Source organism: Necator americanus, chromosome X, assembly GCF_031761385.1.
Source record: "Necator americanus strain Aroian chromosome X, whole genome shotgun sequence".
Lineage (NCBI taxonomy): Eukaryota > Metazoa > Nematoda > Chromadorea > Rhabditida > Ancylostomatidae > Necator > Necator americanus.
Genome location: NC_087376.1, coordinates 30,915,938 through 30,942,138, shown reverse-complemented (window position 1 = coordinate 30,942,138; position 26,201 = coordinate 30,915,938). Strand labels below are relative to the sequence as shown.

Sequence of the window (26,201 nt, the reverse complement as noted above, 5' to 3'; positions counted from 1 at the left end):
TTTGACATTTGTTTCCTTATTTTGATAAGTAAGAAGTTAAAATTATGTTAAAAGGTTAGAAACATACTCTGTGCAGATAGTAATGACGGTAAGTCTTTCACTACAGCAATGGGAGCCAGGCAGTTCGTGGACCGTAGTCCAGAACTTTTAGTCGGAACGCTTTTTCAATCACATTGCATTATTTATGCATAATTTTTTTCCAATTTTTATAAATTGAGTTTGAACGCCTACAATTTTGTGTAATCTTGCATCATGCACTTAGGTACTATTGCTACATATGTAGATCCTATGAGGAATGTCTACCACACAGCGATTTACAAAGCTCAGTCGTTTCAAGAATTCATCTCTCAATGACAGTAATCTGTGAGAAGTAACAGACCGAACAAGAATCAAAGTTCTGATTATTTATCGATTTGATGGTGTGCAGTGATCGCAATAAAATGAGGGAAGTTGAGGGTCCCAACTTCTTTACTAAGGTTGATTGTCCGTATTCGCTATTCAAGTACGTATGCTAAACTTTTTCGGATATGGAGTTAGCATTTATGGATATTTGAATTGATTGGAGCCATGAAAAGTTGGAAAATAGAGTAAATGGGACCTGTGCTTATCACTTCACGGGTTTGGTTTAGTACAGAAATTCCTTAAATTCATGTTCGATCCTTTTTTACTTCAAGGAAGAATGGATTTTTCTTCGTATGAGAAGCAGAAGGTACTCCGTTCGCCTGTCGGTGCACTCCCAATGAAGATTTTTGAATTTTTAAATAGTTTTATTAAAAAAGTGAGCAAATAATAATATATACAAAACAGTACGAAGATGACAACGGCTGTGAACCATTAAGACGGACTATTAAGCACCGATTATAAAACTGAGCAGTCCGTTCTCAGTACCTACGAGTCATTTAGGGAACAAGTTGAAATGATAGTGGAAAGGAATTAACTAATATACGTTATCCACATATCGTACGTGATCGAGTACATGTTTCAAGAAAGAAAAAAAGAGCTGCAAAATTCGTTCGAAATTGTCGTGAATTTTTCAAGTGACGGAAACTATGAAATCGACACATCAATTGTGGATTTACGAGGTATAACAGTAGAAAAATGAAATGAAAGGCACTCGTCCTAACTGCACTACGGGCACATCCGAACGTAACTATGTGAGTACGAAAATATGTGAATGGATATTTCAGTATCAATGCATGGATTGTTCCTCATTGCACAACGTCTTAGACATAATTAATTACAATCTAACTACTGAATCTGAGAACAGGTTTCACCATTAAATTAGATGAATATGGTGGCAATAAAAATGCTAGTAAGAAAAACGAGAACTGATGATGATGACGTCGCTTCCTCGGGTAATTCCGGCTCTGAACCATAATCACCATCGGATGTTTCCGTGGGTGTGTTCTCCTCAGAATTTGCTGGTTCAGGATTCTCTTCCACCTTAATATAGTAGCAAAGTAGACAGTAGCTAGATGTTATCAGCATTTTTATTCTCTAACCATAACACATACCGCATCTTTCACTTCCTCTTCGGAAATGCTAGGCTCAACTGACTCGGAGGGTTCCTCTTCTGGCTCCGGCATCTCTTCCTTTTCAGGAGTACTAGCGGTCACAACCTGAATTGACAAGCGATTGCATAAATAAAGAAATTTCGGGAAGGCATGCATGGATAAGCTAGGCTAGCTACAACTACACTACTACTCTACTACTACTGTACTACTCTAGTATTTGCTATCCGACTACCAACGATCCGTACTTCATCTGGGGCACCACAAAATGCTCCGTTGAAACCTTCATCACAGACGCATTTTCCGCATTCGCAATGCCCGTTGCCAGAGCATTCAGCCTATAGAAAACGTCGTAACATATAAATTCTCCGTAAGAATCGTAAGGAGAAGAAATCCGTATGATGCAAAAATGAAACGGAAGGAATTACTACGATGATCAAAACTTCAGAAAACTGTGAAGAATTCATTAACTTGATCGGCATAATGTGGAAGTTTTATATCGTCTAAAATTCCAGAAATACGGATAAAAGCAGACTAAACGCCGTTTACCACACCAAATACAAAAGTCGACAACAAGATAGTAAAGTGGATTATTTTTTCGTCATCATATGAACTAACCAGGCTAACTGATCAAAAATTCAGAGATACATATGTGGAAAAAGAAGGTTTTCTAGATTTCTGAAGAAAAAGTTGGGACCTTACGGGTTTGACGTCAGTTAGTCCATAAGATTACGGATTTCTACACATTTGCGCAGTTTAGATTTCCTTTCCTACATTCACATCATAAAACATATTGTAAATATCTAAGGAGTAAAGTTGCAAATCAAACATGAGGATTTATTTCGTGGAAAGTGACTGTATAGCACTGCTGCGGTAAACTATAAAGAAAACCAGTGGGATAAAGAATGAAGAAGAAAATGAGATTCATAATAAAGAGATGATGAAGAAGAAATATGATAGAATTATCAGGATACAAACATTGAAGAATGTTTTAAGGATAGTAGAGGAAGAGAAAGGCTGGATCATCGTGATATGTCGCTGTAATCGATAGCGATCTACGGATAATTTTTGTGCGAATCCAAAAAGACAATGTCATGGCCGTTACTCATATAGATTAGTTGAGGTAACCTACTCAAATTACCACAATTTAGAGTAGTTAACTTTTCAATATCCGGACTTATTCAGAAAAGATGTAAAGAGAGAGCTTGGATGAGATCTCGGAAGAAGAAAACAGTTCGTTGATCTTCAATTGATGTTCTAGAATTTTCTTCACGGGAAACCAATAGAGAAAGGATCAATCGAATGCTCCGCGAAAGTATTTTTTCGCTGACAATTTCGTATTTGCTGTTAAGCATCCTTTATTTATCCAGAAATATTTGCAAAACCTACTCCGCCTTCCATACATGTGCCTTTGTCGGTGCTGCAAGAACAATCGTCTCTTTCCCAACCATCTTCGCATCTACAAAAAAAAACTCCTATTAATATTTCACGCATTTTTATTCTTTTTTTAAAAATAGTTGTCTATGTTCTGTTGTTGTGCCACTTCCGGAATCTTTCTGTGTTTACTTGTTATACATAAAGAATCCACTCAAACTCTCACATACATTCTTCCTGGGGAACTTTTCTGGAACTACAATTTTAGGCAGTAATGTGCGGGTAAGAATTTACAGCTCACAGCAGAAATTCAGTGGTTCAAATGTGGATATCACTGCCTATTTTTCTTCTGAGGATGAGGATTGTTGAAGAGGTATGCATTCATCGGAGAATTTGGAATTGCTACTTTTGAAACCTATGATAACTCGATTTTTGTAGATATATTATGCAGTGTGAGTTATTTTTTGCGAAGTACATACAATGGATTGCCTCGAAATTCACACTCAAACTCTGGACTTCTTCTTCTTCGCCTTTTTAAACGCTTCGTGAGTCGAATCTACGTATTTTGAGCTCCAAAATCGTAACTATGCTATAAGAACAACTCAATATTAGGCTTTTAAATTACACTACAATTACTGTAGTAAATAAACAAGTTAAATGAGCCACTATGTAGATGGAGTTGAATGCAGCTGTAAATCTCATGGAAAGCATTGGATTTGAATAACATTAGGGATTCTTGTGCGAAAGGACATGAAAAGTCATGTTCTGAATATTTGTATCTCGTTTTTTTTTTCTAAATTCCCTCAATTCGTAGGACGAAACTGTACTGAATTTTTAAAAATATTATGTAATTTTCACATCGTTTGAAACACTTCCAATGCATTTTCCATTTTATTTAGTTAAAAGCATTCGAATATGTAGATGGCCAGTTTATTATCACATAACGCAATGGTATGGTCACCATTTTCATGTTAAATAAGATTCTACAGGCGCTCGTTCCCTTAAGGAATAGTGCAAGGATTTGTCTCATCCAAGCCTGTCCCGCTCTTCATCATTAGGAATTGCAGAACAAGTTGAGGAAAGAATCTACAAACAGTTATCAGATTATCACAGATGCTTTGCATAGTTTAGGGAGGAAACAATGAATTCAATTATTATTTTTTTCTGGGCGAGTGTAGCGCAGTCGGTTAGAGGTTCCGCTGTTTGTACGATCGATCGATGGTTCGAATCCGCCCTAGTGCTCAGCAAGCCTTTCATCCCTCCGAGGTCGATAAATTGGTATCAGACTTGTCTGGGAGGATAAAAACACTGACTTGACAGATCGGCTAGCCCTCGCAAGTCATTGTATAGGCCAGTTACACGTTCGTAAACCTCAAATGATTCCGGATAGAAGTGAATGTGGGGGCGTATCCCAAGCGGATTGATGAACGCCAGACACTTTATCCACACTTTGTTATTTTTTTCTATTTATTTCTACTTCTTTTTTGATGCATAAATTACCCCCGTTTATTACGTGGTGATTTATATGGCGATAATTTTTGTATTTATGTTTTGGAGCTTTTAAACTTTCCTGCCTCTTTCTGGTAATACTTGTAAGGAGAATTATTTTTAATGTCTAATACTGTTAGTAATCCTTGTTCGAAATGGATGCTGATCGAAAGTGAAAAAGTTGCCAAAATTTGAGAAAAATTGGGAATGGTGAGGATCCACTACGCATTTATAGATAGGAGATATAAAAATTAGTGGAAATAATTATATAATAAATAAAAAGAGAAAACAAACAAACGTGCACAGTGAACTATGCATGCGATTGTGTTCGATTTTGGCAATTTTGGGCTTCTTGTCAACAGGCGTGTGATAAATGAGTAGTGTAGATTTTACTTTTCCACATGGGTGACCTTCGGTTTGTTTGTTTTTTTTTCAGGATCGAGCAAAGATAAAAAATCGACAAAATTTAATTGGACTAGAAGAACCTAATCTCTAGAATCAATTGGATTCTCATAGGATAATTGGAATCCAGCTGATCCTGAGATTAGGTTGCTGTTGATTTCTCACTTCTGTTATAAGTGGAAGGCGTTTAGATTTAGCAAATGCGAAAAATAAACAGGTCCCCCCCCACTAAGCAACAAAATGGGAGGTCTTGTGACAACTCATAACGATATGGATTCCATGGATAAGACTTTGACTATTTTCCAACAGAAAAATTTTTCCTGGCATTCTGCAGAATGGGAAGGGATTTTCTTCGGGCAAATGTCTAAAAAGCACAGGTTGCCCTGGAAACAACAAGATGGGAGGTCCTGTTGTGACCACCTAAGGCGAATACTTTATTGGTACCACCTTACCTGTGTAGTGAAATATGTTCACCAGGATTATTAACGTTTTCCTAATATTATGTAGGAAAAGGTTTGAATTAAGGCCTGAGCCAGACTTTTTTTTTGTCCTCATAGACCAGATCCATTCAATATACGTATACAGGATAGAAATGCTTCTAAAAATTCTCCAATTAGCTTTCATGTGTTCTGGGGTTGCTGTGAGGTTCGAGCGAAAAACGAGGGAAAATCAATTGCTCTCATCTCTCTTCTCTCAAGAGTGATGGATTTATAAAACGGTGCAACTCGAGGATATGTTGGCAGCAAAAATGCTGGAATTTCATGTTTATCCTTGATCATACCTGCATTTTCCACATTCACAAACACCATTTCCACTGCATTGTCGACCATCAGGTCCAGTAGGGCAGGATGAATGATCGCATTGACAGAATCGACCGGTGATCTGAAGAGAAAAATGCTCGTAGCTGTAAAAGACAGTAGTTACTCGTTTGTTTAAATTCTAGGAAGCGGCTGTATATTGTAAGCACATGTAAATCGTCAGTTTACACAAACTAAGCGGAAAATGCAGCCGTAATGACAGCGGTAATATGATATGTTACAGCAATTCTCACTTCTTTTTGTCAGAAAAGAAAATGTGTTGTTTGCTTTGTGGAACAGAAAAAAAGCGAACCGCACATGTTTCTAGAATGATATCCTTGAGCGCTATTTTTCCATCTCTTGCCCCTTAATATTCCACTTAAAATTTTTATAAATCCGATCGGTAAGGGGAAAAAATGGGATAATGTCGTTGTTTACCGTTTGTGTTTTGCACTGGCATTGACCACAACGACACATTCCTCGTCCAGAACATACTGGAGCACCTGGCTTCCTGGAATGTATATCAGTCAACTTATACTTTACACTCAAAAGCATGCTTTACTCTTTCATACTTTACAGATGTTCCGAAACTTTAGTAGTTTCTCTGGAATAAATGACGTTGATGTGTGATAGTACTTATAGACTCGACATCTCAAGCACAGGCCCCCGGGCCATTGTTGTATTAATTGTTTACAAGGATTTTGCTGTAATTTTGTGAGGATTTTGCTAGCCCCGAGCGAGAGTGAAGATCGAAAGGCAAAAAACCACAAAGTGGAATTCGATATGCTGCGCTATTTAGCCTTTGTCTCTTTGAAATCCACAATTTGAAGGATGTAGGGTTAACCAGCAGAATGTCTAGCTCTTTTCGAGCTACTTCGAACAGTTCGATCTCGGAAAAACTTTTCGGAAAAAGAAAAAAAGAATCCTGGAATTAGATATTCATGTAATCGTTACAGAAATCAAAAGGTTTTGCAGAGATTAACAAATGATTAGGAAAGAAAACTATCATATAATATCACATCACATCTATATCACTGGGAACTCCTAATTTTGGTGATCTCCAAACTCAAAATGCTTGGTACCTATGGATTTTCTATTTAGGAATTCCTTTCCAATAGGAGCACACATAGGTGGCAAACAATTTTGCTGATAATAAAATTAATCCTGACAAGTTCCATTGCTGGAAATGAGCACGGCGTATAGAAATTCCTCTTACTCTCTGCAACGGTCCTCCAATTCCATAGCATTTTTAACGCCATAGCTTGCAAGTGGACATTCACAACGATCCCCTCCTCTGGTGGATTCGCAGACACATTGTCCACAAATGAGATTACCGTGCTGATGACAGAGCGGAGAGTTCTTCTCCTAAAAGATGCCGCTTGTCTCGTCAACCTCAAGTTTCGCTTACGTGGAAACGTGAACTCGCCTGTTGTGTGGGTTTTTCGCATTCACATCCGCACAAAGGTGTGATGTACAACGCAGAAACGGTGGTGTAACCGTATACTCCGACCGATATGGCGACGTCGGCTCCGTCACGACATTCGAGAAGAGTGACCTGAGTTCATGAGGTGTTATCAGACGAACGACTGAGACTCGTACAACCTCTCAAGCATCAAATGTGCTAATCATTGAAGTGAAAAACCTGAACACATGACACACTGTGATCGATGAACACTTCACTATCATGCGGCAACTCTCATGAGGGTGTGAAGTGATGAGTGCGTGAGTGCGTGAGTGTGTATGTATGTCTGTGTGAGTACCTCATTTATACACTTACTTTTATCTTGAAGTTGACTTTCTGTCCTTCCTTGAGAGTCGGACATTGTTTCCCCTCAACTTCTCGCCTAAAACAGAACGTATCGGGAGGAATTTTGACTCGATGACGTCACAGAAAAACCGCCGAACGCTGGCGATTTGAGGACCTCTAAATCAACGTAAAAGAGGCGTTTTCGAGCAGCAAACAACGACTATTACGAAAATGCCACGGAAAGAGCCCGTTTAGTTGAATTACAGCCACCATTCTCAATCTAATCCTAATAAAAACGTTAATCGTAAAAGCAAAATGTGGATCTTGAACAGATGGAAATCGTTTTTAAGCTGCATTCGAATGCGAACCTCTTGTGGTTCGAAGAAAACCGTTGGAAACATACCCGTTGCAGTCGACGAAGAACTTCATTTCGAGGCCAAGCTTTTTGAATTCGCTTGTTTGTACTAAAAACTCCTTGACATCGTATCCAGGAGCGGGTTTTTTGTGCATATACTTGTACTGCACATTCAGAGTGTCGCCTGAAAAGGAGAGAACGGACTTCTGGAAGGAGAAATATGCTCATCATAACGATATTTGAAATATCCATTGAAGTCTTCTAGATCGACACAGAATTCAGTGCGAATCTGGATGATCCAGAAACTGGAGAATAACACCCTTTCTGCAAAAACCTCAGGCGTCCTATTTTTTTCTCTAGATTGTCGCTAAGTCACTAAATCATTAACAACTGTGTGGACGTGAAGCGTTGATTTCCATGGAGGTCTACAAAACAACTCCACGATCCTTAATAAGCCGGAATAGTCATGCTTAATGGTATCGGCTCGGGGTTACTCGGGTACTATAATAATTAGTTATTCCTGAATGAGACCGTTTTGCCTAGTTGAGAAGAATTTATGGTGATATAATTAGGAAGGTATTCGAGAAATCCACGAGAAATCCACGTGGATTTCAAACGTGGAAATATTTTTGTCCTGCGAGAGGTAGTGAGGTGTTTGGGATTTTGCTCACCAGAATCGAAGTCATGTCATCCTGAAATCACTGAAGCTACCTTCATTTAACAGTTGTTCGTCTGTAGTCAATCACTAATGATGAACTACTTAAAAATAGGATGTAAAATGCATGAAAAAATTATTTTCAAAGCTGGGTGAGAATTGGAAAACAGCTAAGGTGGAATGAAAAGTGTGAACAACATGAACTTGTTGGAGAATATGTGGTAAAAATGTGAGATTAAGCTGGATTCCTGCAAGCAGAAAGAAAAAAGTCTTTGTGGGCCTAAAGTCGTATCTGCAGTTCAGATGGATAAATGATTCCATTGATTGATTGTTCATTAGTCAACGCTAGGATCCTACAAGTAATACTGAATGGCTGTCGTAGTAGAAGTAGCCATGAAAGCGCTCAGCTTGTGGTTTTCCTTGTATCATTTTGTTTCGTACCACTACGAGAGCCTCAGAAAGATGTTCGCATGTTGCATACCTGGTTTCATTCGCAGAACAACCTGTTGCGGTTCAATCTGAACGACTGACTTCCCAGATCCAGGCGATCCAAGAGGCAAATTCTAAACAGCAATCTTTACGATAATAACGCTCAGATATACCTTCAAATTGTCTGCAAACGGTGGACTTTGAAGTCTCACAGTCACAGTCATATCATCAAACATTCACATCTACACATATAAATTGGACATTTTCGAGGCCGGCTGCCAGATGTTTGCGAAACATCGTTGACGTCCAGAAAAATACAAGCATCCCTCCTCACTTTTTCATGACCTACACTAACTGATTCACTTCGCTGTAAAATTTCTACTGAACAACACTTACATGTGGTCCGATGCGAACTTCCGTGGCTGGGGAGTACACGTATGTAGGATTGCAGGTCTCGGCTTTGAAAGCTGATCTGACCTGGCATCGATTCTGATGGGTTGTATGCTGAAATGTTGAACCATAAGCATCACAATTTAAAGCAATATTTGCTGGATGCAAACTTCTTACCGGATCTCGGCACCATGCACAATCTGGATGCTGTTTTATGCACTGACCACAGCTTGCCTGCGCTTCGAGCGATCCACAAATTGCGGTCAGATCCTGACATTCTCCTGTAAACTCCATTGTTGTACGTGTTTTCTGATCTGGGCAGCATTCTGTACATGAGACTTACCAAGTTGATATAAAACTGGTAACAGCAGGAAGAGTAGCCGCATTTTGCAACTGAAATACGTGAAAGTACTACGATTCCACTTTATGTGAAGTGAAGCGACGTGCACGTCTTTATAAACAAACTACACAAAAATATTATTCACTACGCAATGTATTCATTCGTGGAATTCGACGTTGCCTCGCAATAGTAAAGCGTAAGGAAACTCGTACGGCAAGAGCAGAGCAAAGAGAAGCCATCATCCAACCGAAGTCGTCTACGCATGTCCATTACAACAATTTATAAGGAAGAATAGAAGCGTAAGAGAGGGTATTTTCGCCTTTTCTTGTCATCGACTCGTCCTCGGAGAGGTCGTCTATCAAAGTGAATGGAATTGGTTGGCGACTATGGTAGCGATAGATAGAAGTGCAGAGGAAAATTAACTGCTACAGTAAATTGTAAAGTAAGATGGAACCGACAGTGGATATCATGACAGACCGAGGTAAATAAGAAGAATGGCTGACTGATTGTGATGACAGAGAGAAGACAGCTGATTCCAAAGCCTCTGCGTTACTAATAATTCTTAAAAGTAGTAGGTAAGTAGCCTAGGACCGGGCACCTCGGAGAGTTGTCGTGAATCTTGGAATGACTGCTTCGAGACAGCTCGTGTGTCATTTGAGCCTTCCGCTTACTAATACAATGAGTAAAACTGCCGTACTCGTATAGCATTAGGAATTGTGGTGGAATCTTATTTCTAAGAACGTATAGTGGGTGCCATCACAGCGTTGGGGAACCTGAAGCCATTCCGGAATGCATGATGACTCCCTGCCCGGCTACAGTGCCGCCGTCCAGTGTGGTTCCACGACGCCGCCCAAAACACAAGCCGCCGGATGACTTCCACTATACTACAAAATACGTCGCTAACAAATGGACGTCCAGTAACGAATATCAAAAATGAATCACTGCCAACACATGATTGATGATACTACGATCCGTTGGATTTGTTTACTGATCGCCTCAGGCCACTTTTCATGTTTAAGCAGCAACCAATCACCATATCATTTGGACCCACTGGACGAATATGTACGATGACATTGAGCCCGAGAAGCTGGTGGTCCGGCTAAACATTTTGCGTCTATGCAGTCCTGGGAAACTGGGCGCGGTTATGGAGATTTTTAGATTTTTTGATGGTTTTTTTTTTCGCGGCAACATACTATGATTCCTCCATGTGGACATCTTACACACGCCTGTATTGCTGGATGTTTCGACTCATGTACTGGACGCATTCACGTGGTGTTTCGAGTACACCAAATGAATGCATCCAGTACTTCCATTCCGGACCATCGCTCTCTAGTTGGTTAGTATGTGTATTTAAGCGAAAAAAGATCTTCAACGTCTCCACTTTAGCGTCGAACCGAATTTTCGGGGGTAGCGATGGTGGAAATTTCGTGAGAGAAAATCGCATCTGGCAGTTTTGATGAGCATATGCACAGAGTACATACTGGAGAGGAAATGGTAGCAAATTTTTTCGAAGCATTTCAAAGAAGATACCTCATCTTAAGTGATATTTGCATTTTGAAAAAGACCGAATGTGTTCCACAAAAATAAAAATAGAAATGAAATAAGAAATAGAAAGAAATTTTAAAAAAAAGTTTTCCAAGTAATAATTAAGCCGCTATTAGCGAGTAATTCTCATACACCTCATATAGAAAAACGTTACATGAATCCAAGGTCATTAGTAACCTTAGCGCTTAAGATTCGTTTGAAAATTTAGCGATGAATGTTAGCTTGGAGTTATTGGTAGGGTTTAGAAATTAATTCGTTTTAGACTCGCAGTAAGTACCTCAATAGACTCATCTCTGTCTTAAATCGCTCATTTTCTCCGTACTGATATTTTATCATTCCTTCGGAGCACATAACAATGACAGTAGAAAGTTCTTCACATATTTACGATCCTGATTTTCAAGCAGAACAATAGCAACGGTTGATTATGCTGCAAACAGGTCTACGCACTCTCCGGAGCTCCTTTGATTTCTACTAACCTGACAAAGAAGAGGAAGTACAAGTGAGATCACATAATACGATGACGTTTTTCGATACCTCACAAGAAAAATGATAGGAAATTCTCGAAGTCATACTGTAACATTGTTTCGCACGATTTCCGACTGGGAAAAAAGACGAGATCGAACATTGAGCGTTGAACACGTGCGGAACGAGCTCGGATATGATGGTGGTTGAGGGAAAAGTAGCTGGGTAAGTTTACGTGAATATGGTTAAGGATTTTGGATATCGAATCAAGCATCGGCTGTTGATGACAATATCGCAGAGGTTGGATGTATCTAGCGGCGGTTCGGCAAAAAAAAACGCCACTGGATTTGTGTAAACCGCAGTTTGGAACGAGCGAATGCACCTAAGAGGCCTCGGACGGAACACATGGTCAAGCGTTGGCTGCGAATCGTTTTCACCCTCGTAACATTCACGTTTCTATCATCTACCCTCTCATTGTCACCTCATTACGTGAAAGTTCTCGTGCTTCGACTCACTCAATGTGTAGGTGGCTCGAGGTGAATGAGTCAAAACTTGACGTGAACGGTGATGGACCGGCATCATAGCACGTGGTCACAAGGAATCACGGATTTTGATTGAAAACGTGGACTACCGTCGTGAAGATACGACTAATTACGAAACTGAAGCGAAATATGAGGAGGTCGTTCTTGATCCTTGACTCCGCACGTAATTCTTTTCCAGTATTTTGTTCATGTTGTTGTGAGGAAGGTCGTAATAAGTTTACACAAGCAACAACAAAAAAAAATGCTGCTAAATCTATAACGATAATAAAGCATACAACATCCATTGTTATTTGAGATATGAGTCCTGGTATGAAGAAGGAATAATACAACAAAAGAAATGTGAAAAGAAGAGATATACATATGCATTTTGTCAAATGACTGAAATCCTCCGTTATTTGAGAATATTAATGCGCAGTATCTCATACCAATAGCTCCTACAAAAAACCGTTTCCAAACAAGTACAGTATTTTTATGAGGGGTAATATATACAAGACATTCCGAAGGATGAATCCAGTACTAAAGCCAAGTAATATTAATATGTATGATGTGTACGAAAGCGAGAGATATGAAACAGATGAGAAAGTGAAAATTTTATTTGGGCACGTTTACATGTTTCGAAAAAGCAACCATCTCAAAGTTCTATTTATTCGATGTTCGATTCGGTCTAAATCGATCGAATAGTCAAGATCTCGATATTTCATAGAAACAACGTGGAATTTTGCTTTTAGAAGATGTACATAAAATTGAATGAATTATGTAGGAAACCGAGGTGTTTTAATAGTAACATATTTTTTGGCAAAAAAACCTACCTAGATTATATCAGAAAATCTCCCAGCACTAAATACAATGTTATGTAGTACTATGAAAAAAGAATTTTGGGTGAATTATTGAGGCACGCAGGGTTTTTTTTAGCAATGTGAGATGGTGCGGGTGACATTTTTTTTGGATTCAAAGAAGAAAATGAGTATAATAAGATGAAGTTGATTGATTATGAGCTCGAAGTGGGATCTGTGTAGTGAGGATAGTAGATGAGCAAATAGTACTGGAGGAATATATATTTATTTATTTAATTATAATATTATTCATACATAATATGCCATGAAGAATACAGGAAAGAATAAAGGATGGCTCGAAAAACACTTGAAACGATCTAGAGTCTGATTAGAAATGGAAATGGATAAAATATCCAAATTCGATATGGATTCCTTAGGATTTAGACGAAAAATCGAAGTGAAAACTCGAAGAAACATCGAATATAATCAAGTCAGAGTGCAAAGTGAAGAGAGGGTGGAGTAACAGTGTAAAACACTGGGATTGATGCGATGGATCTCACCAGCTGCAGTGGAGGTTATTACTGGATGATGACAGTAGTGATCAGTTAGTACGTTCAGTAGGATATAAATCGTGGAGATTTGTTCCCGAGAAAGACATGCACTCGTGATGATTTTTTCTCCAAAGGATATTTCGTAGGATGCGAATTTTTGTTCACAAATCTTTGAAAAATCCATGAAATTCGGCAGTTGAATCTCTACTGTGGGAGCGATGATGGACATTTTGGTTTTAGCTAACATCCTACCAACGTATGCAGTGAGGGTGTCACCTGTTGTGTTGCAATGACCTTTGCAGATTTAGGTACCGACGCCTGGATAGTAGTGGATTGCCAGTTGCTCTATGTTGATGGATCTACACGGCTAAGATTTAGGACAGACTACTCATAAAAAGCTACGCATCCACAGTTTACAAGGTTAGAAAAAGATGAGATAGTTGCAAAAGGATTATGAAGGGTTCGTTGTGTGTTTGCGATCATTTTTGTAACTATGAGATATTTTTTTAAACCGTAAATTGAGTAGAGAAAAAAGTACGAAGCTGTGGATACTCTAAAATTGCGCACGTAGATATATGTGGATTTTATTTTGTTAATGTAAAACAGTCTCACAAAATCAATTTCGAGAAGACAAATTTGATTCTATGGGGCATTTGATATTGTTTCATAAGAGATATTATAAAAAAAAATGGTAGAAAGTACAGTAATATAAAGTCATCCTCATCCAGAATTGTTCCACCTTTTTCCCAATACGACAGTTATTTTAACTGTAATTACTTTTGAGAACTGTCGTTGAAAAAAGTTTCAAAAAGCTTCTAAAAAAATCAATTGCTGCTCCAAAGGTGAGATATATGTGTGTCCTCCTCACATTTACATTAAGGGAAATTCTTAAAAAAAAAGAACTTCTTCTTTCTTCTTGAAAAAACTATGTATATGGAAAAATTCCAATGCAGACAAAAGTCTAGAAATTATTTTGAAGAAAAAAACCGATAAAATTTACAGTTTCATGCAAAATGTTCCTGAAATTCCGAAAAAAATGAGTCATATTTGTAAACAATCGCGGTGGTTCTTTGCTACGTTGATAAAAAAAGCAAGGTGAATTTGTTGGTCTAAAATAAATCAATAAATTGTCGGAATTTCTCGGAATCTAGACAGTGATTGGGCATAAGTTCGAAAACATCCACAATGTGCGTCAGTCGAGGGCAGTGGGAGGTCAACGGCTGGCGAGCAGAAGCGTCTCCAGGTTACTGTAGTAAAAAGTATCCCAACTACATGCTATGGAAGGTTACAATATGTGCACGTAGATTATAATTATAATTATATATTATATGCTTCAAAAAATTTCCAGTGTACTCTAAAAATATGGGTCTCCATAAATATGGGATGACTTCAAAAAAAGAAACAAAATAGAAATAGACTACAACTTCAAAAAATCAAGGAATTCGGCAGTTTGAGGTGTTTCTGTGAATGTATTTTACCCTCCTTACCTCAACTGATAAAGATTTTCAAGATCCTAAAGATAGATAATACTTGGATCTCACATAAATTCATTCCGATTCGGATAATCCTTCGTTGAGATGTGTCAAAGACGATAAATCCTAGTTAATTTGTGATGACATTGCAGATTCTTTGTGATTTTTTCATCATTCAAGAAATGAGCCAGCCGAAGTAGAGAACATAATTGAATTAAGTTTATAGTTGTAAATTTTTTGAAATTAATTTTTTTTTCTAAGAGAGAATTCCGAGTAGTACAAATAAGTCAATATGGTACTCCAGGATCTCATGAACCTTTTTACTATCTTTGTCCCTTAATTTTATGCTGCTTGCCCTCTCAGACGATATGGTCACGAAGGAAAATGTTGGAAGTGGTTCCTTGTACAGATATATATATATATATATATATATATATATATATATATATATATATATATATATATATATATATATATATATATATATATATATATATATGACGTAAATGACGTGACGCACATACGTATATTTGAGATACTCCCATTCATTTCTGTCTAATGTGCTGTTATCTTCCGTTTCCTGTATATGAAAGTAGATGAGCACACGCACATCCGTCATGGATTCAGAGCTTAACGTGCTTTTACGATGCTGTTTATAACTTCTGCCCTTAAATCCAAACTTTCTCTTTTTCTCAGTAGCACTTGGATAAACTTCAAGATATTCCTGATTGTATTTCTTATGATTGGCTTACGGAGCCATAGTTTGTCTTCTGGAACACCTTACGATGTATATTTCTTTCGATTAGAAATATTTAGCCTCCAGTAGTTGCTTCAATCATCATTTAATTTTCATGGATGTGTAGAGAAATAATCACACAAATAAATAATAATTAACATATAGAAACAAGTAAACCTGTGCAATTTTAGGGTTTTGCACACCATCACTCCACCAATTTTTTCCCCAGATTTTTTTTGAAAACGTCTCTAAACGCTTTCTCGTCAAAAATTTTGAAATATTAACTTAGTTTACTTGTTTTTTGTTTTGTTTTCCGAATGTGGATTTTTTCGCTGTTTTCCTAAAAACCATTACTTTTAGAATGAAATTGACCCGAATGAATGATGTTTCATGGGAAAAAAGTGCATTGATTACTAATTTTTTCTGACTTCCGAGAAGTGTTCAGTAATGTTGATTGACTTCTTGTCTTGGTGCTTCCGCATGTTTTTTTTTCTGGCGGAAAGATTTTTTTTTTGCCAAATTACAAGGAATTTATTAAAGCTGATGAAAATCTTATAGGTGAAGCCTGTTTGCTGTACACCTCACACAGAAACAGAGACCATCCATTTTGTATAATTATTTTAAGGTTCTGGTCTGGGAGGATTCAACGGGATTCTCCATAGAAAAATCCTAGGACAAATCGCTCACCTATGTCCCTTGAAGTCGATGTCCACGGCGGTATTCTACAATGTTATAACGATCAATATACATGCGAATCATTTTGTGGATTTGAGTGCTGGACAGTGCGAACATGTGAACATAGATCGACTTCGAACTACATTTGTATACCGCAACCTCGAGCGTAAGCTTATTTCCTCAATTTCACTCCTCCTTTCAAGAGGACATTGTTCCCATAGGTCCAAGACATCCGATTAGACCAATTCTTCAGTGGATATTTCCAGAATTATCCTGTTTTTTGTGATTTGGTGTGCCTTAACCGTTGCTGCGATTGCTATTTTAGCCGTTACATGTTGGAGAATTCTAAGGTAATTGAAATCTAATATACTGGCCAAAATGCAAACCTCATATTCTCTGGGAATTGCAGATTTCGATGCTTTGGAGGGAACAAGGTGCATTCTGGATTGATCCGCTCTGTTTCGGATCTTGAGCAAAGAGTTCAGGTCAGCACTCTCGAACCCGGATATTCAGCAAAATGTTGTTCCGGATGAGACAAAAAATAATATAGGCTTGTATGTAAATGATATTGTACGGAATATGGAGGAGTTGTATATTCAGTATAAGGTGATTTCCTTTTAGGACCCCTCAATGATCGTGGCAATTCATTCGAATTAAGCTCGCTTAACGTTCTGAATATAAGTTTCACTCATTTTTTAAAATTACTTTTTATTTAGCTACTTCATTAGAGATGCCTTACAGAGAAATTTTTATACTTGCTATGTTAATCAGATTTTGTTTTTTTTAAATTTACACAAGAATATGATTGTTGTTACATTCATTTTTATTTTAAACAATAAGACAATAATTCAGTGGTCACTTTTTGTTCAATTATTGTTAGAACACATTAGGAGGGGACAGGGAATGAGGTAAAGCTACACAATGTTGTTGTTGAGGTTTCCAAAATGTAACAGACGTAAAAAAATCCAGCAAATTCCGACTACTGGGTCCCTAATAGAACAATCATTTATCAGGTTGATTCGTAAATAACTTCCGTTTTGCTCCTCTTATCTTTACTGTGATGATGATTTATTGTGACTGTGACGTGCTGAGCTTCTCTGCTAACTCTCTCATTGTTTAACGTGGATTCTGTTTTGGATACTTACTCCAAAATATCGTTATCGAAGTCTAAAGGGGTCCCCCCCCCCCTGGTTCATCTTTCAAGGTCACACCTCCTGAACGGAATTTGACAAACCTATTTCTAACCGCTCGGTCGGTTATCATTCTTTCACCATAAAGTGTCAAAGTGTGCCTGGCATTAATCAATCCGCTTGGGATTCACCGCCAGATTCACGTTCACCTCATTCCAGAATCGTTTGAGGTTTACGAACGTGTAACTGGCCCATACAATGACTTGCGGGGGCTAGCCGATCTGTCAAGTCAGTGTTTTTATCCTCCTAGACAAGTCTGGTACCAATTTATCAACCTCGGAGGGGTGAAGGGCTTGGTGAGCGCTAGGGCGGATTCGAACCTCAGGTCAATCGTGTAGACAGTGGAACCTCTTGCCTACTGCGCTACACCCGCTGCTCATTCATCATACACACTGCAATATTTTTTGAGGTATTATCTCGCTTAAATTCCCAAGCAGCACATGGCGTAAATGAATTTTTTGGTTTTTCATTTTCAAAGTGAACAAAAATTTTTAAAAACATGTACAAAACTAGACTGATGTCTAAGGACTAACCTAAATTTCGTCTGCGTAGTGATAACAAGGATCCCTTGTTTGGGTAACCTACTGTATCCGTATTTGATAACAATAGATACCATGTACCTGTATGGAAGCTAGTTGGGTCAAGCTGATAGTTTGTTATAAACAAATTTATTAAAATCAACGATTGCACCATAATACAAGTATTTGAAAAGATGAGTAACATAGTTATTAGCGTTATTAGCTGAAACATTCATACATCCATAAAATATAATAGTCGTGAGGATGATATTCTCTCATTATTCCGTTCATTTCTTTCATATCAATGAAAATGTATGTATTTCTCTTGAGTTTTCCGGCTCAAGCAAAAAATGAAATGAAAATTCCTACAAAAATTTGGAAGCAAACCGAAAAAATCGCACAAAGTACAGGTTGCTACGGTGCGTTCAGTTAGAAAAGGTTGTCGCAAACGGGAATCCCCGAAAAATTCCAACATTTCAACGAATCCCAGAAAAAAACCACCAGTGACAGAAATTGTGCTCATATTAAAATTAATTTCTGAATTTTGTTCAGAACAGCATGGTAGTAATTCTATTATTTTGTGCTAAAGTAAATTTTTTGAAAGATCGTTTTGTGTATAGACGTGGATGTTAAAAATCCAAGAATTTCGCTAAAGGTGTAGCACCATAACGTTCAAATGCACTCTCATGTATAAAAGAAAATTCGCAAAGATTATGCCATGCTCCGTTGATCTCGTACGAATATAACCAATATCCTTGACGAGATATTTTGGTCAACAAAGTAACCATCTCCGCCGGAGTGCCGTGTATCTCGATCATGATCTGGAACAAAACTCGTATAGCGTGGCGGACAGGTGAATTTCACCGGAAAGATCAGTGAAAGATACATAGTCGTCAAATTATTGCAAAGAATTAAATTGCAACTGATTGAAATCTCCGCATTTTCTCTTGGAATGATAAATGATGTTTTTTGAATTTTTCTCTTTTTTCTAACTCCTTTTTTAACTCCCATATGAAGCAAGTATCCATACAGGTTTTCGCAGGCGGACTCTGTACGACCTACGCAGAAAAACGATTCGGTCATGGATACAATTAGAAAGGATATGTTAATAAAAACTAGAAAGGTGAAAAGTTCCAGTTTAGTAGCCATTCTTCAAAATTCTTAGGAGAAAAAGAATCGTTTGTTCGGATTTACTGGAATATCACGGGAATATCATGAAAAAAATAAATTTTGCAAGGAATGTATGTGAAACATTGCGCTTCAATCACTTAGTGAACGGATAAAATGTCTTCGGCATAGAATGACAAAATGTACGGTATTGATCAATCCGATTAGGATGCACCTCGCGCTTGTCTGCAATTCGGAATTGTTGAGGTTTTAAGAATGATTTGCGGACGACAGCCGATGTGTCAAGTCAGTGTTTTTATCCTCGCAACCAATCCACTAAGCGTGCATCGAACCATCGATCGTGCACAGCCGTAGCCTGACCTCTTACCGACTGCGCCGCACCCATCGTTTACTAATAAGTTATATATCATGATGTTAGTAGTAATAAGATTGTAGTGAGAAGTGGCGGTTTCTCTTTTTACCTTATAGTGACTGGTACTTTAATCGCTTTAGTAGGAAAAAAGCACAGTTTTAGGTGAGTTTCAAAAAGAAAACATGGCGTTCCTGCTTCCATTAAAACGACACACACGGGAATGTGTAGCGCTACGGTAGCAGTGGTCCCCCATTATTACCGGAAAAATTTTAAATAGTCACTCAAACTTGTTGCCAAAAAAATCTGATACTGTCTATTGGAGGATAAAGAGGAACTTTGGATAAATCCTAAGATCTTCATTCCCGTAAGAAAACAGTTGAGGACTTTTTGGAAGAAAAAGCGCGAAAATGGACTAAACTGTAAAGCTACAGACAGTTATTTCTTCAATCTCATCTTAAAATATTTTTTTTATTGTTAGATATCAAGGAAAAGCGTTATGATGTTTTAAAAGACAGTTTTTTTTTCTGAAGCATAAATGAAAAATGTCTATACCTGCGCAGGTTTATGCTTTTTGAGGAGCGGAGGTATTACGTTAAACTCGCTTCCTGAAACATAGGAATTTCATTCAAATGGATTTTAGAACGAAACAAACTGAACTTATTTAAATCTCGGATACCTATCCATTCAAGCATAGCAGTGTGATGTACACCTACCTTCGATATCTATTTTAAGGATCTCAATGGAACGGACACCTTCCATAACCATGAGATCCTCGATGGCGTATCGTTGTTTGGATACATCTGTTTCAGCGGAAATAGTGGCCTTCATTGCTTTGGTACGTATCGATTCTAGTAGCTTTAATGTGTGCGGTGCTTGTTGTTGCTGAAGTAGAATTTTTTCTCCAAAAATCTTCCTGAATCTTGAAGAACATCGCTAGGAACATACGGAATCATAAGCGAAAATTTTGCAACGTTTATTGATTATATATTGCAATTCTTGCTCAAATGTGACTTCATTGAACAAACCAAGTGATATTATAGCACATCCATCCGGAATCCTTAAAAAAAAAGTGAATGAACAAGACTAAAGTACAAAGCAGAGGAGAAAGTGAAGATTCCGGGTAAATTTAGGAACGATTGTGGAAAAAAAAAAAACTTGTTCCAGGAAATCACACATCAGTGAGCGAGTTATATGACCCACAAATGTTATAAATTTTGGATTAATTAACATTTTCGAAAAAAAAAATTGTAAATTGTTATAATGAAAGTTCAGAAGAACTTTATGAAGATGACTTTTCTTGGTGTCTTATTATAGACAGAGTATGAGTTTTACATTCTTCCAGAAAAAAAAACTGATTTTGATAAGTCAAAAAAGCCAAGGGAATAATTGGATTATGAAGTATTCGAAAGAAAAACGAATGCATCAAAATTATTTTAACAACTTCTCATTTTTGATTTATTTGCTTCTTTGTGAAAACGTAAAAAGTCTGGTTAATTTAGGGAAATAGTGAATATCATCGGTATATTAAATAATATTAAAAAAAGAAGCTGATTGTAGTAGGACAAAGTATTAACGAAAATATTTTAAAAGATGGTAAAGATCACCGGAATGGACTACATATCCATTTCCCACCATCGTTTGTTGTTCCAACTCGTACCAGTTCTGGGCAATGTACCTTGAAAAAATTAACGTAAATCATACCAAAACTTTATTAATTTTCGTTGTTCTCTTCTCTTAAAATCAACGTTTCTTTTGTGCACATTTTCCTGTATCTTTTATCATTTTTATCATATCATTTTTTATATTTTTTTTATCTAAGGATCGATGGTTACTATTAAAACCGTAAATTCAATGAAATCATGCGTCCTACGTGGTTTTTGCAGAGTCATAGAAACAGTAGAAACAAATAAAATTTGTGGATGATGAGGTCGCGAATTACTGTAATCTATAACTATGTGCATACTATCATTCTGTTATAGGTAAAGTTGAGAATTACTAAGGTGATACCAAAATCCAAGAAAAAATCCAAGATGCAAGAGAAGAATAAGGTGGAAAAATTTTAGTGGTTAAAAATCAGGGTTGAATAACAAAAAGAGATAGCCGATTTCAAATATTATCCTCCTCCCACTAGATCAATCAATAATCTGGATAGAGTTGTTTCCAGAAGGAATGAATCAGAAAGGAATATTGAACAGTGAATTTTAGGTAAATAAAAAAAACAATGAGTGATCGTTGAGAAGGAAATTTCCACTGGAAGCTTTCTACTCCTTTTAATGGGCTATGAAAAGAGATATTGTTACATGGGACGAGATAAAAATTCTGAAAATTCAACTTACTACCATAAACATAAAAGTGAGTTTCCTTTCAAATGTCGTTTTATACCAAAGAAAGAAATACCTCCGGTCCCATGTTGTTATATACGAACATGTAGTTCTTGGATAATGATTGTTGAACAACTTTTAGGTATTCACGACGTTGAAAAGCCTAAATTCCCAGTGTGCTTAGTGGAAAAGAAAACTTTTTGTTTTTCTTGAATGCTGGTGCTCGTAATGGGAATAAAATTCCCTTCAATTGAATGCAATAAGGAGTGGACACCTGAATTTTGTAGAATTCGATCATTCGTTGCGATGGCTTCGAAATAGCAGGAGGTGAAGTCAAATTTGGCTTCAGTGCAAGTCTCTTCTCGACGAATTTGATTTTTGGAGCTGGGGGCACTGGAAACATATTTCTAGTATTTATTTAAACCAAAATGAATGAATTCTCTCCGAAAAACAACTCACGTGCTTGCGCTGATTTTGGAGGAGGTGCAGTTGGCAGAATCGTTATTTTTGGCCGAAGAGATACGAACATAAATGTTGTTAATGCGAACACAGATAGGCCAGTCATTAATGATGGTCCAAATTTTGGCATCATCCTTGTAGTCAGCATGTTGTCGGTAGTTCAGAGTAAAATAGAAGATATTGCAACTTTTCTGTCGACCAAAGGGAAAAGAACTCGCAAGGCTGTAATATAGATAAGATAAGAAACATGCAGTGAAATATCTACAAGAAATCTGTACAACTCTATGAAATTATGTCCAGATGCGGTCACTTTGATTTAAACCGGTCCACCGTGAACAGTCATTAAGGACATTTTTCTGGAAATTTTTCTTCTGGTTTGTTGAAATTTGCAAGAAAGTTTACTTCTGTGCGAGATGATTTCGTTCAAAAGTATTTTTTGTCGCTTTTTGTAGTGACGTGTGTGTTTCTTTCAGAAAAATTGCAGAAGAATTTCGCCATAGAATATAAAATCCGTAAATTTCTTCGCTTCTTTTTTGGGGAAGGTGAGAATTATAGGGTGTTTCGTAGTTTTGGTCCCTTAAATTATATTATGTACTACGGTACTCGCTACAGCAACATATTTAAGAAAAAAAAGTTTTTTAAGTTTTTTTTTGAAGCTTGAAAAGATCTAAATCAGTTTCATGACCAGCAAATGTTATATGTTTTGTGGAGAATTAACATTTTCTAAGAATTCGTAACCTATTATAATGAGAGTTCACAAGGACTTTTTCAAGATGAGCTTGGTTGGTGTCTTATTCTAGACACAGCATCACTTCTATATTCTTCCAAAAACAGAAAAAAACCGGTTTCGATGAGTCAGAAAAGCCGAGCGGAAAAATTTAATTGTGAGGTAATGACAATTACGTATTTGAGAGAAAAATGAAATAAAATTATTTCAACAGCGAACCATTCTCATCTTTCCTTGCATATCAACAACATCCATTTAGGATTTTCCTACCGCGTATCTCTGTAACTTACAGGTAATATAAGAGGACTATGTTGCTTTTAGTCATTCTATTACAGTAAAAAAAATTTGTTCAAGGTTATTTCCTTGGAAAGTGACTTCCCATTCTTGGAATATAGGAAAACTTCTTTAAAGCGCTATGTTATTTCCTTCGATGACAATAAAAAGAAGCGTGCTGGCAAAGATTCATTTCAACTGAAAAGCGACATATTTTCAGACATTCAGATGACGATAAAAAGTACAAATAAACAAACAAAGTAGTAGAAGATGGTCTCTGAAGGAAAAATATCTGATCGATTTCCCAAACGCTTTTGAAAAAAAATATCTGCACAATGAAGAAAAATGTGGAAATCTTGTAATCTGTAGCAATCCATCGCATCAAACGATTTTAAGGGTTTAGAAGAACAGTGAAAATTGTTTTAGTTTAAGAGATATGTGAAATAAAAAGAAACTGGAAATTGAAAAGTTACACACACAGAGAGAGAGAGGCAGACTGCTCCCAATACTAAATGAGGAAAAGTTGCGCGCTTTGAGATTTCGGCCGAAGATTATTTCCGGGAAAACGGGATTCTCTCCAAAACCAAATGAAGAAATTGACTGATTTCTTTGAACAGTAACAACAATATGTGATTTTTCTACATTTTTTTCATTCGGTAAACTATCTAGGCTCTGTAATAATTTCTTCTGCGAAAGAAAGTTCATAATACCTCCGAGGGGAAGAGAAATACCCTTGAAGTAGTTACTTTAGTAGTTTTAAGTAATAGTTCTTTCAAGTTCAATAGAATTAGATAGTACCTGAACACTGGGGAGTACTATGGACTCCAAAAAATGTGGCTCTACCAATATTTGTTAACTCGCAGTTTCAGTGTGCACATCTTTACAATTTTTGTAAAAATCAATTTTAAATTAAGTTTCCTGACATGTGACACATCTCATGTTCGTCACCTAGAGCGCTATGATTCTTTAACTAAATATTTGAACTGATTTTTCCAAAGCCTCGAGTATCGGCGCGAAAAGAAATGCTCGTTTGACGAGCATTTCAGAATATTCCAGAAAAACGAATGTAGCACATAGATGACAAAGTTTTTGGAAACATCTAGATTTGTGGGGACAATGTTCGAGTTAACAATTGGTTGAGGACCATTATGGATGGATAACATCGCAACCTATTTGTATTTAGTGGGTCTAACTATCTAAGCCCGGCTGGATCAATCCTGCTTTGCCTGAAAGGCAAGCAGCAGATTGAACTAAGGAACCGGAGCTGATCTAATCTCAGAGAATTTGTGGTTCAAATTTTGATTTTGAATTGAATTCAAATCATATTAAAACAAATTTGACAACGTTGAAAGGAAATTGGAAAATAACAAGCCGTTGCTTTTGTTACGGATTTCATGAGAATCTTACTAGACGAAAAATGTCCGTTTAAAAAAAAATCCACGACCCATTTCGATCAAATCATTTGATCAACTCACTCAATAGCACTCTTTGCTCCGATTTTGGCCAGTTGGTACCTGAAAGATTTCTTCACTCACCGTTATCCACTGATTTTGATGCTAAAAACAAATCATAACAATATTTCTCTATTTCTACTTTTCATGTTTTTTTTTTAAATGTAAACACCTTTGTAAAGTTCTTTCCTTCAATGAAATTGCTCCCATCATGCCGTCTTTCGCTTGGTTACGTTGTTTGACTTGTGGGATATTTTCCGATAGGTGATCTCCTTGTATTGATCGCTCAGATTTTGTTTGTTCGTTTTTAGAAAAGAATACAACTCAAACCGACCATTTCAGTTTTAGTTTAGTTTTTTTTCAGTCTTTATCAAATTGAATAAGATTTCGTCATTGAGGTTTTTAAGGTCACAATCTCGTAAATAATAAATTCATTCGGGGTCCCATTTGTCTCATATAAGCACAGTTATGAAACATTCTATCAATCATAGAGAAAGAATAAGATGATAGAAAACTTATTAGAAACTATGGTAACAGTGAATGTTGAAATCCAGACATTTTTTTGAATCACTGTCTCATCCCATTTTTGTAATCCCAACAAACAGAAACGTCGTTTTTCTTTTTTCTTCTGAAAAAAGAAGGATTTTTGCCATCAGAGATGCATGGAGTACTATTTGAGCTGGGAATAACGGAGGGAGTTATTTTTCCGAACAAAAATGAACTTCATATGAACATTTCTGCTCTAGATGTTTTCTTAGTAATGGAGATGATTACTAGTTTGTGGTTACTTAGTAATATTTCGTTTAAAGTTAATTTTGTTTTTAATATCGGAAAAATGAGGTCAAATTGGCGTAGGTGAAAGCTGTATGTATCCTCAAGCTGTAGCGGGAACGAACATTTGTGAAGTTCGAGAAGAACGATTGTCCTTAGTTCATCCATGATTTTTTTTAAAAGTTTGTTCATTGAAAAGATTCACAACAATCAGTGTCTGCAGTGAGAATTTATATTATTTTAGACTTTTGAAACTCCTAAGCGTTATTTTTGAGTTACGCCCACCTTATAAGCTGCTTTTCAGACCATTTCGTAGTATCCTGGACAAAACCAGTGTTCTTATTTCTAGAATGTTCATCATTTGGCAAAGTCCTACGGTCATATTGATTACGTGTACAACCGAGATCGGAAAATGGACGAATTTCGGATCACTGTTGAGGTTTTTTCACTCCTTTTTTTTCTGTCATATTCATCCAAATTCATTAACTAACTAGGAAATTACTGTAAATGATACTAGATGTTTTATGTAGTAAACAGAATAACGCTACTATAATAGTGTACTATATTTAATTGACTTAGTGGGAGGCATGATATTATCGATTACTTTACTTATCTTTGCGGAGGTGCGTCGCTCTCTAACATAATAGCACCCTACACTTTTGATCTACCGCAAGAGCTCTCGGAGAATCCAACCATTTCACCTCATTCCACCTTGGGATCAAGGTTGAACAGTCGTCTATCGGCCCCGCGGGTCCACAGGTATCTCA

The 26,201-nt window shown here is 37.0% G+C and overlaps 4 protein-coding genes across 9 annotated transcripts in view; 2 read left to right on the top strand and 2 right to left on the bottom strand.

Moving 5' to 3' along the window:
* Positions 1–1,281: 1,281 nt before the first annotated feature.
* Positions 1,282–9,534, bottom strand: RB195_026011 (uncharacterized protein; the record flags this gene model as incomplete). Of its 4 annotated transcripts, XM_064214369.1 has the most annotated exons (14): positions 1,282–1,443; positions 1,515–1,619; positions 1,760–1,849; positions 2,901–2,970; positions 5,557–5,657; positions 6,011–6,083; positions 6,789–6,937; positions 6,999–7,127; positions 7,350–7,416; positions 7,723–7,858; positions 8,811–8,892; positions 9,155–9,262; positions 9,326–9,429; positions 9,492–9,534. In XM_064214369.1, the coding sequence occupies 14 exons, from the start codon at positions 9,532–9,534 to the stop codon at positions 1,282–1,284; spliced, it is 1,419 nt and encodes a 472-aa protein (XP_064070250.1). The 4 variants fall into 4 exon arrangements, with proteins under 4 accessions (XP_064070250.1, XP_064070253.1, XP_064070251.1 ...); XM_064214370.1 differs by lacking the exons at positions 1,282–1,443; positions 1,515–1,619; positions 1,760–1,849; positions 2,901–2,970; positions 6,011–6,083 and having other exon boundaries at positions 5,396–5,657; positions 6,981–7,127; XM_064214371.1 differs by lacking the exons at positions 1,282–1,443; positions 1,515–1,619; positions 1,760–1,849; ... (4 more) ...; positions 9,326–9,429; positions 9,492–9,534 and having other exon boundaries at positions 5,396–5,657; positions 6,981–7,127; positions 7,723–7,829.
* A 3,825-nt stretch (positions 9,535–13,359) lies between these two features.
* Positions 13,360–16,901, top strand: RB195_026010 (uncharacterized protein; the record flags this gene model as incomplete). 2 transcript variants are annotated; one of them, XM_064214368.1, is made up of 7 exons in its annotated part: positions 13,360–13,414; positions 13,740–13,781; positions 16,195–16,286; positions 16,343–16,410; positions 16,511–16,594; positions 16,654–16,729; positions 16,866–16,901. In XM_064214368.1, the coding sequence occupies 7 exons, from the start codon at positions 13,360–13,362 to the stop codon at positions 16,899–16,901; spliced, it is 453 nt and encodes a 150-aa protein (XP_064070249.1). The 2 variants fall into 2 exon arrangements, with proteins under 2 accessions (XP_064070249.1, XP_013291280.2); XM_013435826.2 differs by lacking the exons at positions 13,360–13,414; positions 13,740–13,781 and having other exon boundaries at positions 16,259–16,410.
* Positions 16,902–18,581: 1,680 nt separating this feature from the next.
* Positions 18,582–22,360, bottom strand: RB195_026009 (uncharacterized protein; the record flags this gene model as incomplete). Of its 2 annotated transcripts, XM_064214366.1 has the most annotated exons (8): positions 18,582–18,773; positions 19,985–20,037; positions 20,146–20,314; positions 20,378–20,489; positions 21,037–21,107; positions 21,830–21,916; positions 22,028–22,146; positions 22,213–22,360. In XM_064214366.1, 8 exons carry the CDS (start codon positions 22,358–22,360, stop codon positions 18,582–18,584), a joined length of 951 nt encoding a protein of 316 aa, XP_064070247.1. The 2 variants fall into 2 exon arrangements, with proteins under 2 accessions (XP_064070247.1, XP_064070248.1); XM_064214367.1 differs by lacking the exons at positions 19,985–20,037; positions 20,378–20,489; positions 21,037–21,107; positions 21,830–21,916 and having other exon boundaries at positions 18,664–18,773; positions 22,213–22,345.
* Positions 22,361–25,846: 3,486 nt separating this feature from the next.
* The window catches only part of RB195_026006 (uncharacterized protein), a gene marked incomplete at both ends in the record, with an annotated part of 30,080 nt that continues 29,725 nt past the window's right edge, over positions 25,847–26,201 (top strand). The window contains one exon of the mRNA XM_064214363.1: positions 25,847–25,873. Within this exon, the coding sequence (XP_064070242.1) occupies positions 25,847–25,873 (27 nt within the window). The remainder of the gene's footprint in view (positions 25,874–26,201) is intronic.